Source organism: Zeugodacus cucurbitae, chromosome 6 (assembly GCF_028554725.1).
Source record: "Zeugodacus cucurbitae isolate PBARC_wt_2022May chromosome 6, idZeuCucr1.2, whole genome shotgun sequence".
Classification (NCBI taxonomy): Eukaryota; Metazoa; Arthropoda; class Insecta; order Diptera; family Tephritidae; genus Zeugodacus; species Zeugodacus cucurbitae.
In genome coordinates this window covers 3,921,534-3,938,278 of record NC_071671.1, presented here as the reverse complement: position 1 = coordinate 3,938,278, position 16,745 = coordinate 3,921,534, and the positions used below count along the sequence as shown (strand labels likewise).

At 38.3% G+C, this 16,745-nt stretch overlaps 1 protein-coding gene across 1 annotated transcript; it reads left to right on the top strand.

Annotated features, from left to right (window-relative positions):
- The first annotated feature begins 9,630 nt into the window (after positions 1–9,630).
- Positions 9,631–16,391, top strand: LOC105211183 (toll-like receptor 7). The gene has a single exon (XM_011182520.3). The coding sequence runs from the start codon at positions 10,551–10,553 to the stop codon at positions 14,937–14,939; it is 4,389 nt and encodes a 1,462-aa protein (XP_011180822.1). The 5' UTR covers positions 9,631–10,550; the 3' UTR covers positions 14,940–16,391.
- Positions 16,392–16,745: the final 354 nt, after the last annotated feature.

Here is a 16,745-nt window from a genome sequence, read left to right as displayed (position 1 = left end):
TATTAGTGTCCTCAGTCAAACAAGCACTCAGTACAACAACAATAAATCCGACACATATTGGCAATAACAACAATTAAGATAGCAAGAAGAGTCTATAGAAAGCTTATATACAAGAGTAACTGTATTTATTAGTGAATAAAGCTGATCCAAGTGTATTGTGTCTTTAAGATATTTTATCAGCAACTTCCACACACATGTTTCTTAGTATATTCGCATACTCTTCATATCTAAATTTCATAAATACATACTTACATGCCTACAAGTTTCGACTTTGGCTAAGACAAAGCTGCTTCACATGCAACATCTATTCACCAAACACATACGATCACATATATGTACATATATATATACAATATATACTCACAAATCCACTTTTCATAACAACTTAGAAAAGACACTTGTCTATTATCTGCTGCTGAGCATAAATTAAATTCGAACACTGCCATTAGCAGGATAAGCTTACCATGAGCGTTTGCCTTAGACAAATAGTCACACAGATCCACACATATAATATGCTTGCAACCACTCTCACTAGCCTCATACACAGCATTGTTGCAACGTATTGAGGTTGATTAGTTTATATGATATGCTACTCTTTGGCATTTAAGTTCTTCATCCTTGGAGATTTTGCACGAAAATTTTGAAAATTGATAGACAAGTATTAAATTACTTAAATATTTGCAAACGAATTAATTAATTGCCAAGAATGCGCACGTGAAACTATGAAAATTATCATAATTGCCGGGACATGTGTGTGCGCTTTTCGAAGATTTGCAAGTGTTTGCGAGGAAATAAAATTAATTAACTTCCCGGTAAAGCTGACATTTGATCTCAGCGGATGTAGCTCAATTAAATCATAAAATTTATATAAATAAAATTGACATGTAGGAGGAGAAGAAGAAACTAAATGTAAATTAATAATATTGAGACATTATGAAAGCTCGAAACATTGAAGAGGAAGCTGAGTTCAGTATTTGGGGGTGCTAAGGCTTATATATTATATATCTTAAGTCTTCAAAATACCTAAGGATGTTGAAATTGAAGTTCGAACTGCCCGACGAATCGGCAAAATTATGAATAAGGCAAGCTTCAAGGCATCTTAAAGTCATGTCTAGAGTTTTATAGCTGTAGTATGGGTTCCAATAAGATTTTTGTATATCAAGAAGAAATTTTTCTTATACATCCATTCGTCAATTCTAAGCTGATAAAGCCATAAACTAGTTACCAATTAATATAATATCCACTTACGAACTTTAAAACAACAACAACCGTTCACAAGAAGCACTTGTTGCCTGGGTGTTGCCTGGGTGTTGCAAGTACGATAAAGCTTACTTTCCACTCAATTCAATGCACTTGAAATTATGTACCTAGTTACTTACTAATTTTTAGTGCAATCATTAAGCTCGACACATAAATGTATGCAACATTCTAGTTGCACGTAGTATATACTAGCTTTACCTAGTTTTGTTGTCAATTTCGCTTTTGTCGCAGTCGCCTCCACAGTGGCACGTTCTTAACTTTTCATTAAATAACATTATTATGCTATTTAACTCTTGGTTGCAGTGTGGCAAGCAGCTGTTGCACGTACATATGTGTTGTTGCTTGTTGAGCTCTTTCTTGTTGCATAAAAGTTTATTGTTCTTTTACTAGCAAAGTAAGCGCTAAGTGAAAGTGTTTGTTTTAGGCTTTGTTGTTGTTGTTTGTTGTTCCAACAACTTCTTTTATCTAAGAGCTGTGAACTGGAGCACCGACTTCATATAATTTCGTAATTGTTGTTGTTGTTTAAAGTTTCATCAATTTCGTCTTCCATCGCACATCTTCGGTCGATTCTTGCTCCCTGATAATTAACATCACTCAGTTCTTCGAAGATTCTTCCTATTTGGTCTTTATTGCTTCTAAATTTTGTTATTGTTTTAATTAGCTCCACTATTTGAGGTTGCTTTTTAGAATATATTTGACTACTTCTGTTTTTCTCTCTATATTCTACAACTCCTCATAATATTTTCCAAATTCACCAAAAGCTTTTCCGCTGCTCACAAGCTACTTAACCTTTTCTTTTCGCATAAAAATGCCTTTCTTCATTTTTGTTGCTCTTTTAGTATTTTACGCATACTTACCATTAAATATTACATGATTTTCTGCACTTTATTATGTTTTATGAATGCTAATATGTAGCCTACCCGTTTCTTCAAAATATCAGCAACTCCTTGCCCCATCAACGCACCCCACTTCCGTGAGTAGTTCCAGCAGTCTATTGTTCATTTCTCAGTTGTTAGTTGAAGAAATTGTTGCTGGCACTCATTAACTCTACTCTTTGTGTGTCGGTAGTTTTTAATACTTCCTGCTCTGATTGCTGTTACTTAGTACTAATTGAAATTGCATTGAAGTTATTTTCATTTTGTTGCTGTTTTTGTACTTTGTACTTTTGTTCTACCGAAGTTATCGTAATATTATTTAGTGTGCTCTTGCAAAAATTAAAAAGACATTAAGTCTTTTCCAAGTTTTACAAGTTTCTGAGGAACATTTCAAGGATCTTAGTAAGCCTTTGAAAATTATTTGTTCTTTTTATATTTTAGTTTTATTGGAGCTAATGATTTTTTTTTATAAATATAATCTTCTGAGAAAATAAATCATTTTTCGTTTTCAATACAGTTAGCTTGATAATCAGCGCTTAGCACTGACTCTGTCCAGCAGTCAATATGGATTCCGAATCATAGATTTTAATTTGATCTCGATCTGTATTTAAATCATTCAATTCTCCACTTCAAATTGAAAATCCAATTCAAAAAACTACGTTTACGTGGCCAGCACCATCTACTTATATATGGCAACTTCCAAGCCTACTTACCATTGATCCTTCATTATTGATACTTCCTGCATAAAATTAGAATTCTTCCAGACTTTATAAACCTCTTTCTTGCTAGTTTAATTCAAAGTTGTCATTACTGCCTCACAGAACCTCTTAATCAAATAAAGCCTAGAATCATTTAAAATAAATCTTGGAACAATTGTGCCGTCTTGGGACTTTAATATACCTCCAAGTTCTTGTTTTCATTCAATGCCATCATTCTTCATCAAAACACGCCTAGAAGGATTTGAAAGGCTTTTTAATAACCTTCTTTTGGACTTTGCAACCGGAAAACCTTTGGATTTATACATTTAAACCTCTCTCTCATAAATTTTGGAGCAATCGATCCGTCTTGGAGCTTTAACATACTTCCAAGTTCTTGTTTTCATCCAAAGTCGTCATTCGGGAAATGTTGTGAACATTTTCTATGTATCTCAAGGGTGCCTAGGATATCTGAAAACACGGGTTTTTCTTCAATAGATCTTAGATTTTTTTGAAAGAAAAGAGAGCAGAAACTCGTGATAAGAAAAGTGTCAATCTTCTGCGGAGTTCTTAGGGTTTAGACAACCGGATTGCAATATTTTTAAATTTTCAAACTCTCACTTGAGTTTTCCAAAAATGTATTTAATTTATTACACTCCGAAAATAACAGATTTATTAGAAGTTTATATTAGAAATTCAACTATAGACTCAACAGCAACAACTCCAACAGTAACATTAACTGAAATCCTAACAGCAATCAACAACAGCGCAAAAGAGCAGCCACTGAAATGCGTAACATTTGGAATGTATAAACAACATATGCGAAGAACGAAACCCACTTCGCTATTATGCCCAACAACATAGCAGCGCCACAAGAATAAAGCCACTTCGTGTCGGGCTTTCGCACAGCACGCCATTTCGCCTCCCACATTGGCGCTGCGCCGCCAAACACACGTGTTGCTGCTGCTGCCACTGCTACTGTGCGCTCATTTGGCACTCGCATGTGTTTTCGCATTCGCCGTTAAGCTCTCACATGCTGTTGATGAAGCTCACATGAGTGCTGTGCTGTTAACAGTTATGTATGTATGTATGTGTCTAACAACAACAACAGCGGAACATTTGAAATGCTCACATGACTCTCAACTTCCGTTGTTGACTTTGCAACTGTTGCTGTAATATGACAGCGAACGAAAGAAACTGCGAGCGTGCAAACACGAGTTTCACTGGAGGAAATCACAGCGGAAAGGAGTGCGGAAATCGCCTGTTGCCTTCAACAAAATGTGCGCCTCCTCAGCGGCTGCCTCCACTACTGCTCAGTTGACGTCGCTGCTGCTGCACAGCCAAGTCGTTTTGCCAACTTTTATACGCTTAGCATTTTGCTCTTATTCTCTGCAGTTATTTGTTATTATTGCATTTCGGTGTGTTATTGTTGTGGCTCAATTATAGTGAACTGCTGGATGTCATTGCTTGCTGCTTGCTATTATTGTTGTTGTTGCTTTATATTATGCCTGCTGGTGCAACAATTGTTGTCACATTGCCGCTGCTTGGCGAGTAAAAGTAGCAGTAAATGGCTCATTGCACTTTGGCGCACTTCTTTTGCGCGGAGTGTGGTGTGGGGCTATGACTTGATGCACCCTTCTATTGTTGTTGTCCTTGTGTTATGCGCTGCTGGTGACCGTTTAATTGCAGCTGCAGTCGTTTAGCCAGCCAAGTTCCATTATTAAATTATAAATTATAAAGAATTATTAAATGTAAGCAAGTACTAAGTGGTGAGTAGTGTTGAGTTCGGTACTTAGGCGCTAGTAATGAAAATGAAAATGAAAATGAAAAGTAAAGTGCATTTTAATGTTATATAAAGTTTAAATAATTACTTAACAAACTGTAATTGACTGCAAGGGCTGGACTTAGTACAGTGCTAGTTCCCAATAACTGTTAATTATATGTTGTTATAAGTGTGTAGTTTTTTATGCATAGTAGTGAGGCTCTAGTATTGTATTTTAAGTTGAAAAACGGTAAAAAAAAATATTTTTATAATTTCAAGTACTCTCCAAGTAGTCTAAATTTTGATATTATTGCTATTATTATTTTTAATATTTTTTATAAAATATATTTATGATTTATTATAGCCAAAAACTTAATGAATAATTAAAAATCTCAATATTTGAAGTTAATTCTATTCCAAATATTTCAGAATAACTGATATTTACACTCGAAGGTCTACCAAAATTTCATATTTTAAGTTGAAAAACGGTAAAAAAAATATTTTTATAATTTCAAGTACTCTCCAAGTATGCCAAATTTTGATATTACTGCTATTATTATTTTTTATATTTTTTATAAAATATATTTATGAATTCTTACATCTTTATTATGTCATTAAAAACATAATTAGTAATTAAGAAATTCAAAATAAAAAGTTTATTTTATTCCGAATCTTTCAAAATAACTAATAATTACGCTCGAAGTTCTGCCAAAATTTCATATTTCGCATTTATTAGCGACAATTTCCCAATTAATTGCAATTTCTACAGCTTTCACTTACAATTTAACTCCCCCACCCTGACAACTTACACCCCAGTACCCCCTACAACTGCTACAAAATTCGTCATCGCCTCACTCAATATCTAAATTAATTACCATTTAAGTTTTGTAACTCCGCATTTAGCACTTGACTAATTAAAATTGTTTGCGCTTTGGGCGCACAAATATTTTCTTAAGATTTTATTAAATCTACAAGTTTGCATTTTAGCTGTAAACTGCGCATGACTTTGCTGTTGTTATTGCCTTTACGCACATTATGCATTTTTAAAGGAAATAAAATATTTTATAGCCAACGACGTTGTAGCCTTGATGCAATAAAACGCTGCGTACGTACAAATACAAATATAACTACTTTCATGCATAGGTATGTAGATATATAAATATATGAATGTATGTATGTATTGAAAATGATTTTAATGCAAGACACGCGCAATTAATAAAAAATTTAAAAAATATATATATTTATGTAAATAAGCTTTTAGTGCAATAATAAGCAGCTTTATGTGCTCTTTGTTGTTGTTTTTTATATTATTTTTCACTGGTAAGCAGTTATTTGTATGCAGCTAGATACATATATAGCTACAAAGTCCGAGAAAACTTTACAGACTGAAAATTTTTTTTAGTTGAACGAACTTAACCTAAAAATGTAGACAAAGCAGCAAACGCCAATAATAAAAAAAATTATTCACTATTATTAAAGAAAAAAATTTGTGAATGCATTTTTAAAGCTTACATTTATTTTCATTTAAACCTTTATTCCCCTAATTTTACACTTTGAGAATTTTCTTTAAGACAATTTTTTTTTTGTATAAAATGTTTGCTGAAAATGTGCTGAAATTTATTATTGATTTATTTATTATAATATCAAATTTTATTTTTTATGTATCAAAGGTCAATTAATTGGTGTAAAACTATTATTTGTATGATTAATCTTTATTCTGATATTTATTTTTTATTATTCTTTATTTATTATAATCATATTAAAAAAAAATATTTAAAAGTATTTATTATTTGGTTTAAAATTTTGCCAAAATATTTATAATTTATTAGTTTTTTTTTAATTTTTTGAGCATTTTTTTATTAAATTTATTTAAATGAGTATGAATACTACTTTTCTTGTTTTAAGTTGAATCTAAGCATTTTAGTAACATATACACTACGAGTCATCAGTATAGCGCCCACCAAGCATGCTTGGTTGATAACAAATATTTTCCATAGTATATGGGTTAGAGCTTCACCATTTTTTTCTAATATACTTGAAACAATTTGCCTCAAAATAAGCTATAATAGCACAATACGATTCATTATAAAATTTTAATGGCATGAAAAACAAAAAAAAATCAAAAAATTAGCAAATGAAAATTGCGTCATCAGCATAGCGCCCCCTACGCCCACTTAATTTTTTCCGTTTATTTCATAAGAAAAGTTAAACTAAACAATTTTAGTTTATAATTCGAATACTTTTAACTTAAATTAGTAATGTGCGGTGTCATCTAACACCTAACAAAAACTTCATAAATCTTATTGTAGAGAGAACCATACAGTTTTTTTAATAAAATCTAGTGTAATGGTTGACCAAATGGGTCTTATGTCATCGATTAGTACCGTTTTGGTGGTATATTGCTTACCACTCCCTTACACCTGTCTAACCAATCATCCCAAGACGTTTTCTATTATATTTAGGTCTGGCGAGTATGGTAGAACACCGACATTTTGGCTTTGTATACATGTTTTTCAGACCGTACAAGCTGAATTTAGTCATTGTTGTGCCGTGAATATCATTCTAGATTGCCAAAAATATAAAAAAAAACGGGAAATCTACTTTTTCGAAAGCGTTTATATTTATTTGCATCCCCATTTGGCGTTAAAAACTGCAATTCGTGGTTTTTATAATATAATATGGTGCCCTACTCCGTTACAGCTTTGACCAGAGTGTATTTGCGATCCTATGTATCAGTTTCACTTTTCTAAATTATTTCAATTTAAATCGAAAAATAAAACTAAAATTGCAGATTTCTTTAAGAAAGTATCACTTTATTCAAATAGAACATAGAGTACAACAAAATGAAAATTTTGTTTTATTATGTGAAACTTAAACTATTTTTCTGCTCAGTATTTTGTATTGATTTCAAACATTTAGTACTTTTATCAAAAATATTGCATTTTTTTAACGTCATGTAATACTTAAAATAGATATGCATTTATTAGTAACAACATATATATTTTTCACAGTTGGTTTTCTTTCAAAATTTTTGAATAATATTTTTTTTTTAATTTTTCAAAATTTTTTTCCAAATTTTTTTTCAAATTTTTTTTTATAACCACCAAATTCAATAAAAACACCGAATTTTATTTTTATTCTTAACAATTCTTTCTTTATTATTTTTCACCAAAAATATTTCAATATTACATTTCAAATTTGATTACAATTTTGAAAAAAATCAACTTCCTCCTGCCACTTGCACTTGCACGCCAAACAAACTCGTAAAATGTTTATCGCCGCACAGCAGAAACACAATTTTCAAAAGAAAGCAATGACAATTGGTAAACCAGCACTCCAACTACTACTATGCGGACTAATGTGACTCTACTTGCATCGGTGTGTGTGTGCGCGACAACATAGCCGGCCGGTTTTTACACTGCTACTCAACACTCAAGCACAGAGAGCGAGTGCGCCATGTGAGAGTCGACAAGCGCTGAGCTCTGCTATGCTGTTTGACAAACGTATGGAATGTGTTATGAATTTTTATGACTACAAGCATGCGAGCGCCGCATTTGTGGCATGAACATGACAATGAACATACAAACAAACGCTGCTGCATGCATGCATATGTGCCTCCAATTGCCTGCCTGCTTTTGAACAGAGCGCAGTCATCAACTGCATTTCCCCTACTTTGTGCGCTTGTGTTGGTGTATGTGTGTATGACGACGGCGTATATGTATATGCGTATCCGTATATGACTTCAAATGAGTTGGTGTTGGTGTACATGCATGCATTTTATAATTTGTTGTTGTTGTTTGTGTGAGCGCCTATGCATATTTGTTTACATGCATGCAATTCCTGTTGCATCGCCATACATTTGTTGTTGTTAGTTATTTATAAAAGAGTAAATGTTGCTGAGAGCGCCCTGGCAGCGCAGTCAATGCAGGCAGCAGAACGTTAGTGCAGAATCGTATGAGTAGCGTGTAGGGAGTTTAATGCTTTGGTAGTATTGTTGTTGTTGTTGTTATTTTTATTATTACAACAACTTCGGTACAACAACTTCTGTAGTCAATGACTTGTATAAATGTTTGTCAAATACTAGTTGTTGCTAAATTTTCTTATAGCAATATACACTGTTAAACTTTTGCATGTTTGTGCATGTTTCTGACTCTCTATAAGTAACTTTAGGCACTTCAAATTGCTGTCAATTCCTGTATATGACTTTAACTTCTACAATCTTAAACCAGTTGCAATAGTTATGAGTGCACTACAACAACAACAACACGTTTCTTTACAACAACAAGAACAACAACAAACTCATTTTTATACTCTCATTACTTCAATATGTCCACTACAAAACATTAACACGTCTGCATTCAAAGTCTTTACTGCACTCAGCGCGCGCTCTCTCACTGCTCAACACAAATTTGTTTGTCTCTCTGCTTGTCTGTTTGTTTGTATATTTTCATGGACTTCATAGCGCGTCAGCGCAGCTTACTTACTAAACAGCGCAAAACAGCTCAAAGTATTAGCAGCAATAGTACTTACTACATATTGCTGTTATTGTTTGCATATTTCAACTATAACTTATTGTTGTTGTTAGCATAATGCACTCACTACTATAACTACAACTACCACCACCACCAACACTACTGTCTACCTCCCTATGCTCCCACAATTCAACTACAAACTACTCACACTCAGCGCTGTGCTCTGCTCTTTCAATACTTTGCTGTATTGTTATTGTTTTTGTTGCCTTATTGGAGTGTTTGGTTTTGTGCTCCACACAGCAGAGCAGCAACACTGCTGCAGCTGTTAGTGTGGCATTCGTGTGCTAGTTCGTGTGTGCGTTGGCTTGCTTGCCTGCTTGTTTGTTCGTTTGTCGTCGGCCAGCCAGCCAACACACATACACACAAACAAATACAAAGTGAGCGCAGTAGTGCTCTGTGTGTGGAGTGTAGCAAGCAGCAAGCAAAGAAATAGCAGCAGCAGCAGCACTGATGGCTGGCTGGTAGAATTCACAACGAGCCAACGGACTCGCAACGAGCAAAATTTGTAATCAGTTCTCTTTGAAACGTTAAGCGGTAAACATGGTTTTCTGAAATAGCAGCGCTTCCGTGAAAGTTTCTTGTTTTTAAGTAAAAGTTGTTACTGAATACCATTCCACGCACGACGCGCAGCCAACTACTTACTAGTAGCACGAACGACGAAACGTTTTCATTCTGTTTTTTCGGTTAAGTGTTTGGACTTGAAGCAGAAGCAGTGATATTTATTTCGCATATTTTTTTGGATTATTGCGCGCTGCTGTTAAAAATATTAAATATTGTTAAAAAAATTAAAAAGTTTCGAAAATCAAATAACGCAAACGAGAGAACTTCATTATAGTTAAAGCAACAGAAGTTGCTAAAGTGAAGTTAGAAAGTTAAGAAGCAAAAAAAATTAACGAATTAGAAAAAAATAAAAAATTTAATTTGAAAAAAATTTAACACTGAAAAATAAAAAAAGTGTTTAAGCATACCAACTACAACAAAAAAATACAAAAATTACAAAAGTGCCACAACAATTACTGCAAGTGTGTACGAAATCGCTCCGCTCGCATTTACCAACAAGGATTACGGTTTGCGCGTTTGACTTAAGCGATTATACTTGGTGAAAAAAAATTGTTAATCAAAATCAAAAAAAGAACTGTGACTTTGAAAAATATGTTTCGCCGCAGCTAATACATAGCTAAAGAAAGCTCTGTGCGCCATGTTGCAACTATGCCATGTGCAGTTACAAAGTGCTTGCAACCAAATTTGTTGAGTGTTAATGTCAATAGAATTCTGAAATAAAACAACAAATCCGCATACAAACCAATTGGAAAGCAAAAAACAACAACAATTATAAATTGTAAAGTGTTCACGAGTGACTGCCAAGTCAACTCAACCAAAAACCATTAAACAACAATAAAAATAACCACACACACAAAATCACACAATGCGTACCGCCAAGAGTAGAACGTCGGGCGCAATCTGCTGCCACCTAACCTACCTGTTTATTATCATCATCAGCAGCCTGACCGGCAGCTATACGCATGCACAGCAATGCTCGTGGGAGTTTGTGCGCACCACACTCGACATCAAGTGCAATTTGCGCGCCATCGAAGCGCAAGTGCCGCTCGATCTTCAGGTCGCCGAGACCGCGAATCGCTTGGAGATACAGTGCTCCGCCGATCTGTTGCACGCCAGCGAGTTGCCAGCCGGCGCCTTTGCGCGTCTGCAAAAGCTCGCCGAGCTGCAAGTGGATGCGTGCAAAATGCAACGCATCGCTGCCAACACTTTTGACGGGCTCATGTCGCTGAAACGGTTGTCGGTGCAAACGCATAATTCCGTTTGGGGACCGGGTAAAACGTTGGAAATAATGGCGAGTTCATTTGCCGGTCTGCGCGAATTGAGCGAGTTGAATTTGAGTGACAATAATATACGCCAGTTGCCCGAGGGCGTGTGGTGTACCATGCAGAATTTGCAAGTGTTGAATTTGACGGCGAATCGTATACGCTCCGCTGAGAATTTGGGCTTCTCGGAGAAGATGTGCATGCTGAATGGCGCCAGCGGTGGCGCCGAGCTGCAAGTGTTGGATGTGTCGTACAATGAGCTGCGCGCACTGCCCGATGTGTGGGGCGCTTCGCGTTTGCGGCGTCTGCAGCAATTGAATTTGCAACACAACAACATCAGCACGTTTGCATCGAATGCATTGGCCGGCTTGAGCTCGTTGCGCATACTGAATTTGTCGTACAACCATTTGGAGACGCTGCCCGCCGATGCTTTTGCGGGCAATAAGGAGATGCGTGAGATACACTTGCAAGGCAATGAGCTGTATGATTTGCCCAAAGGTTTGCTGCATCGCCTGGAGCAACTGGTGGTGCTGGATCTGAGCGCTAATCAGCTGACGAGCCATCACATCGACAACAACACATTCGCTGGTCTCATACGCTTGATCGTGCTGAACTTGTCCAATAATGCGCTGACACGCGTGGGCGCTAAGACTTTCAAGGAGTTGTATTTCTTGCAAATACTCGACATGCGCAACAATTCTATTGGACACATTGAAGATGGCGCTTTCTTACCATTGTACAACTTGGTTACGCTGAAGCTCTCGGAGAATCGTTTACACACGCTGGACAATAAGATCTTCAACGGTTTGTTTGTGCTGAATAAACTGACGCTAAACAATAATCTAATTAGCATTGTCGAGACACAAGCCTTCCGCAACTGCTCAGACCTCAAAGAACTTGATCTTAGCTCCAATCAGCTGGCTGAGGTGCCTGAGGCCGTGCAAGACTTGACTATGTTAAAGACACTGGATTTGGGTGAGAATCAGATCTCCGACTTCAAGAATGGCACCTTCAAGAATCTGAGTCAATTGACTGGACTGCGTCTAATTGACAATCGTATTGGCAACATCACCGTTGGCATGTTCACCGATCTGCCACGCTTGACTGTGCTCAATCTGGCTAAGAATCGCATACAGTCCATCGAACGTGGCTCCTTCGCTAAGAACACCGAAATCGAGGCCATACGTCTGGATAAGAATTTTCTTACGGACATCAATGGCATCTTCGCAACACTCGCCTCCCTACTGTGGTTGAATCTCTCCGAAAATCATTTGGTCTGGTTCGATTACGCCTTCATACCATCAAACCTGAAATGGCTGGACATACACGGCAACTACATTGAGGCGCTTGGCAACTACTATAAACTACAAGAAGAAATACGCGTGACCACACTGGATGCTAGTCATAATCGCATCACCGAGATTGGCGCTATGTCCGTGCCGAACTCCATTGAACTGCTGTTCATCAACAACAATATCATCAATCAGATACAAGCGAATACTTTCGTCGATAAGACACGCTTAGCGCGCGTGGATCTGTATGCTAATGTGTTGTCGAAGATCACTCTGAATTCGCTACGCGTCGCACCGGTCGCCACCGATAAGCAAGTGCCGGAGTTTTATTTGGGCGGTAATCCGTTCGAGTGCGACTGCTCAATGGAATGGCTACAACGCATTAACAATCTTACCACCCGCCAGCATCCACGCATTGTCGATCTCGGCAACATCGAATGTCTAATGCCGCACAGCCGGAATGCGCCCATACGTCAACTGGCGGCGTTAAGCAGCAGCGACTTTGTCTGCAAATACGACTCCCACTGTCCGGCGACGTGCCACTGCTGTGATTTCGAACAATGCGACTGCGAAATGGTTTGCCCCGACAATTGTACCTGTTTCCATGACGCTACCTGGTCGACAAACATTGTCGACTGTGGGAAACAGAATCGCATTAATCTACCCGCACGCATACCGACCGACGTCACCGATCTCTACTTGGACGGCAACAACCTGCCAGTGCTGGATGCTCAGGTGTTTGCGGGCAAACGTAATTTACGTGCGCTCTACCTGAACGCCTCGAATGTAATGTCCGTGCAGAATGGCACTTTCGACGAGTTGAATATGGTGCGCACACTGCATTTGGAGAATAACAAATTGCAAACGCTGGAGGGACACGAATTCCGTCAGTTGTCACTGTTGCGCGAATTGTACCTGCACAACAATCTGCTGACCCACATCTCGAATACCACATTCGCGCCGCTAGTGTCGCTGAAGGTGTTGCGACTCGATAATAATCGTATGACGGCTATGCCGATTGCGCAGCTGGCCAACTTGCAGTACCGTAACAATTTGCAGGGTCTGACTATTGGCCGCAATGCGTGGTCATGCCGTTGCCAATTCTTGCAGGAGTTGGCGCAATTCGTGGCGGACAATGCGATGGTTATACGTGACGCGCAGGATATTTACTGTGTGGATGCGGGTGTGAAGCGCGAACTCGATTTGATCGCCTCGAATGGTGTGGACTGCAGTGAGCTCTTGGAGAGCGCCAGTAATATGGCGTCACAAGACATCTCCGGCGGTTATGTGCCACTGCTCGCCGCTGTGCTGGTGCTGATCTTCCTAATTGTTGTGCTAATCATTGTTTTTGTCTTCCGTGAGTCAGTGCGTGTGTGGCTGTTTGCACATTATGGCGTGCGTGTATGTGAGCCACGTTTTGAGGATGCCGGCAAGCTGTATGATGCCATCATTTTACATTCGGCTAAAGATTACGAATTTGTGTGCCGCAACATTGCCGCTGAGCTAGAACATGGACGCCCACCATTCCGTCTATGCATACAACAACGCGATTTGCCACCAGAAGCCAGCCATTTGCAAATCGTCGAGGCGGCGCGTGCTTCACGTAAGATCATATTGGTGCTCACACGCAATTTGCTATCGACAGAGTGGAATCGTTTGGAATTCCGCAATGCCTTCCATGAGGCGCTACGCGGACTCGCACAAAAACTGGTGATCATCGAAGAAACGAATGTGTCCAGCGAGGCTGAAGAGGTGCCTGAGCTTGCGCCTTACCTAAAATCTGTGCCCTCAAATCGTCTGCTCACCTGTGATCGCTACTTCTGGGAGAAACTGCGCTATGCCATACCAATTGAGCTGTCACCACGCGGCAACAACTACACTCTGGATCATCATGAACGCTTCAAGCAACCCGTCTCACCTGGTATGATCTTCCGTCAAGCGCCACCACCACCCGCCTACTACCAAGAAGATATGGAAGCTAACTACTCGTCGGCTACAACAGCCACACCCTCGCCACGCCCCAGTCGTCATGGTGCGCGCATTGTTGATGCGATACCCATGCGTCCACCCTCCGAGCACATCTACCACAGCATTGAGTCGGAATATAGCGCTTATGATCCCCAGGAAGCGCTTTCCATGATACCAAATGGCGGTAGCGCGGCCACATTCATGCAACACCATGCCCACCAGTCGCATCATCCCCTACAACATCCGCAACAACAGCAATTGCTCGCACCCAATAGCTACCGCGTACACCATCATGCGCAGACCAACCCTCGCAACAGCACGGTCGGTCATCAGGCAATGGTCATGCAACTGCAACAACAACATCAGCAACAACAACCACAACAGTGGCGTCCATCAATGTGTATGACACAAGCAGCGGCAGCGCCATCATCAGCGAATTTAATGTCCGGTGCGACGACAACAACGACAACGTTGACGATGCCAACCAATCAACAGTCGAACGCTGGCACAGCGCCCGTACACTTGCGCAGCGGCAGCAATTTGAGTCAGGCGAGTACGAGCACACAATCAACAGCTGCGGCTGCGCAAACGCCCCAACCGCAAGCATCCACATCCGCTGCGGCGGCGGCAGCTGCAAAAGCGGACAACAGTAGCATTGCGGCAGCGGCGGCAGAGGCGATGGGAAGCTCAAGCGCGGCGAATAAGAACAATGGCCAAGCGTTTTTGGTATAATGAAAGCCACAAAAGCTGAAGCAGCAGCAGCAGTACTATGACAACGCCAAACAACAACAACAGCAGCTGCAGCAGCAAATGCATTGGCTGCCACAGCAACAACAAGCACAGCTGCAAAGCGCACGCAAAAAGGGCAGACATGTTGATGAGTTGGTTGTTGTTGTCGAGCGCTTAACGTGAGTTGAATGAGCGCGCACTTACCGCAGCCAAAGTGCCATTGTACTGACTTTTCGTTGTTGTTGTTATCATTATTGCTGCACGCTTTGTTAGCCAGCGCACACTGCCAACCACCACCACCACCACCACGATCACCACTTCCATTTGCCACAACGCGTACTCTAAGTGCGCCGCGTACCACCTACATACATACATCAAATACATACATACCAGCGCTTACGTGTGTATGTATGTTGTTTGTATGTATTGAGTTTTGACTGAGGCAGCTTTGCAAGCCATTCACGACACGACGTCGACGTAGCCGCCGCCATCTTTAGCGGACCAACGCGAAAGCGTAAAAGAACTAAGCAACTTTTTATTGTAATATGTATATAGAGAAAAAAACAAAAACAAAAAAACGTTATGTTTATGCAGTTGAAAACATGTTCAGCGACACGCGAACCAACACACACACACACACAGCGAGCGACTCATGCGGCGCGCAACATGCATGAATTAGCCATGCCTTCAGCACACATTGCCACATATACGAATTTACTGGAGACTATATGTAGGCACATGTAGTGTGAACAGAACTCGCGCACAAAAGGAAACAAAAGCAGCAGCAGCGGCAGCAGCACCAGCAACATTTCGATGTGAGAAGCAAAAGACTTTCCATAGGAGTTTAAAACAATTTATTATTATATACATACACACCACTATATATATAGATATATTTGAAATTTATATAGAAAAAGTTATGCTATGATATGTAAATCTATCGAGTTGTATGCTCATGTCTGTTTATTGTATGCAACAGTGTGGCGACACACACAAGCGTTCGCCTTGTTGTGCGCGTTGTTGTTGTTTGTTGAAAAAAAAAAACACTTTTTCAAATTCAATGTGATATTAAATAAATAATTTAAAAGTATATTATTATATTATATATGCATGCATACATACAAACATATGTATGTATGCGTGTGTAACTGTAAAATATTGAAAATATTGTACTATACTCTAAAGCCGTAGTTAAAAAGCAATTGTGTATTTGTATTTGTAAATGTATAGTTATGTATAGGATCGTACTAATTAATTTTAAATTTATTATTATTATTATTATTATTGTTTATAATTACTTAATGAAAATGTTCGAAATAAGAAGAAGAAGAAGCAGCGATTTTTTGTTAACTGTAAAGCGTGACACAGCCACACAAATACTACCACAACCAACTACAAAAGTAAAATGAATTGTAAACTTAGTTACTTAGCGAAGCATAAATGAATTAGTATTTGCACAACAACACTTGCATAGTGCATATAGTTACTTGCGAGTATAAAAATATATGTATAACTCAACTAAATAAAATAGTAGTATTATATAATTAATTAAAAAAAAAAAAAAAACAAAAAACAATCCAATGAACGCAAACGTTAGTTTATCTATTATTAGAGTATATATAGTATATTTAAAATAATTTTTAGTTGTATTTAAAATTTGTACATAAACGAGAATAATGCGATAATATAGCCATCAAAACGTAACTAAAATATAAACAAAAACATAAACAAAATTGTGTATTGATTTTCAAAAAAAAGGGAAAATTTTGGGTCAAGAAGGCAGTTATTTCGAAGCAAGTCGCTTTTATG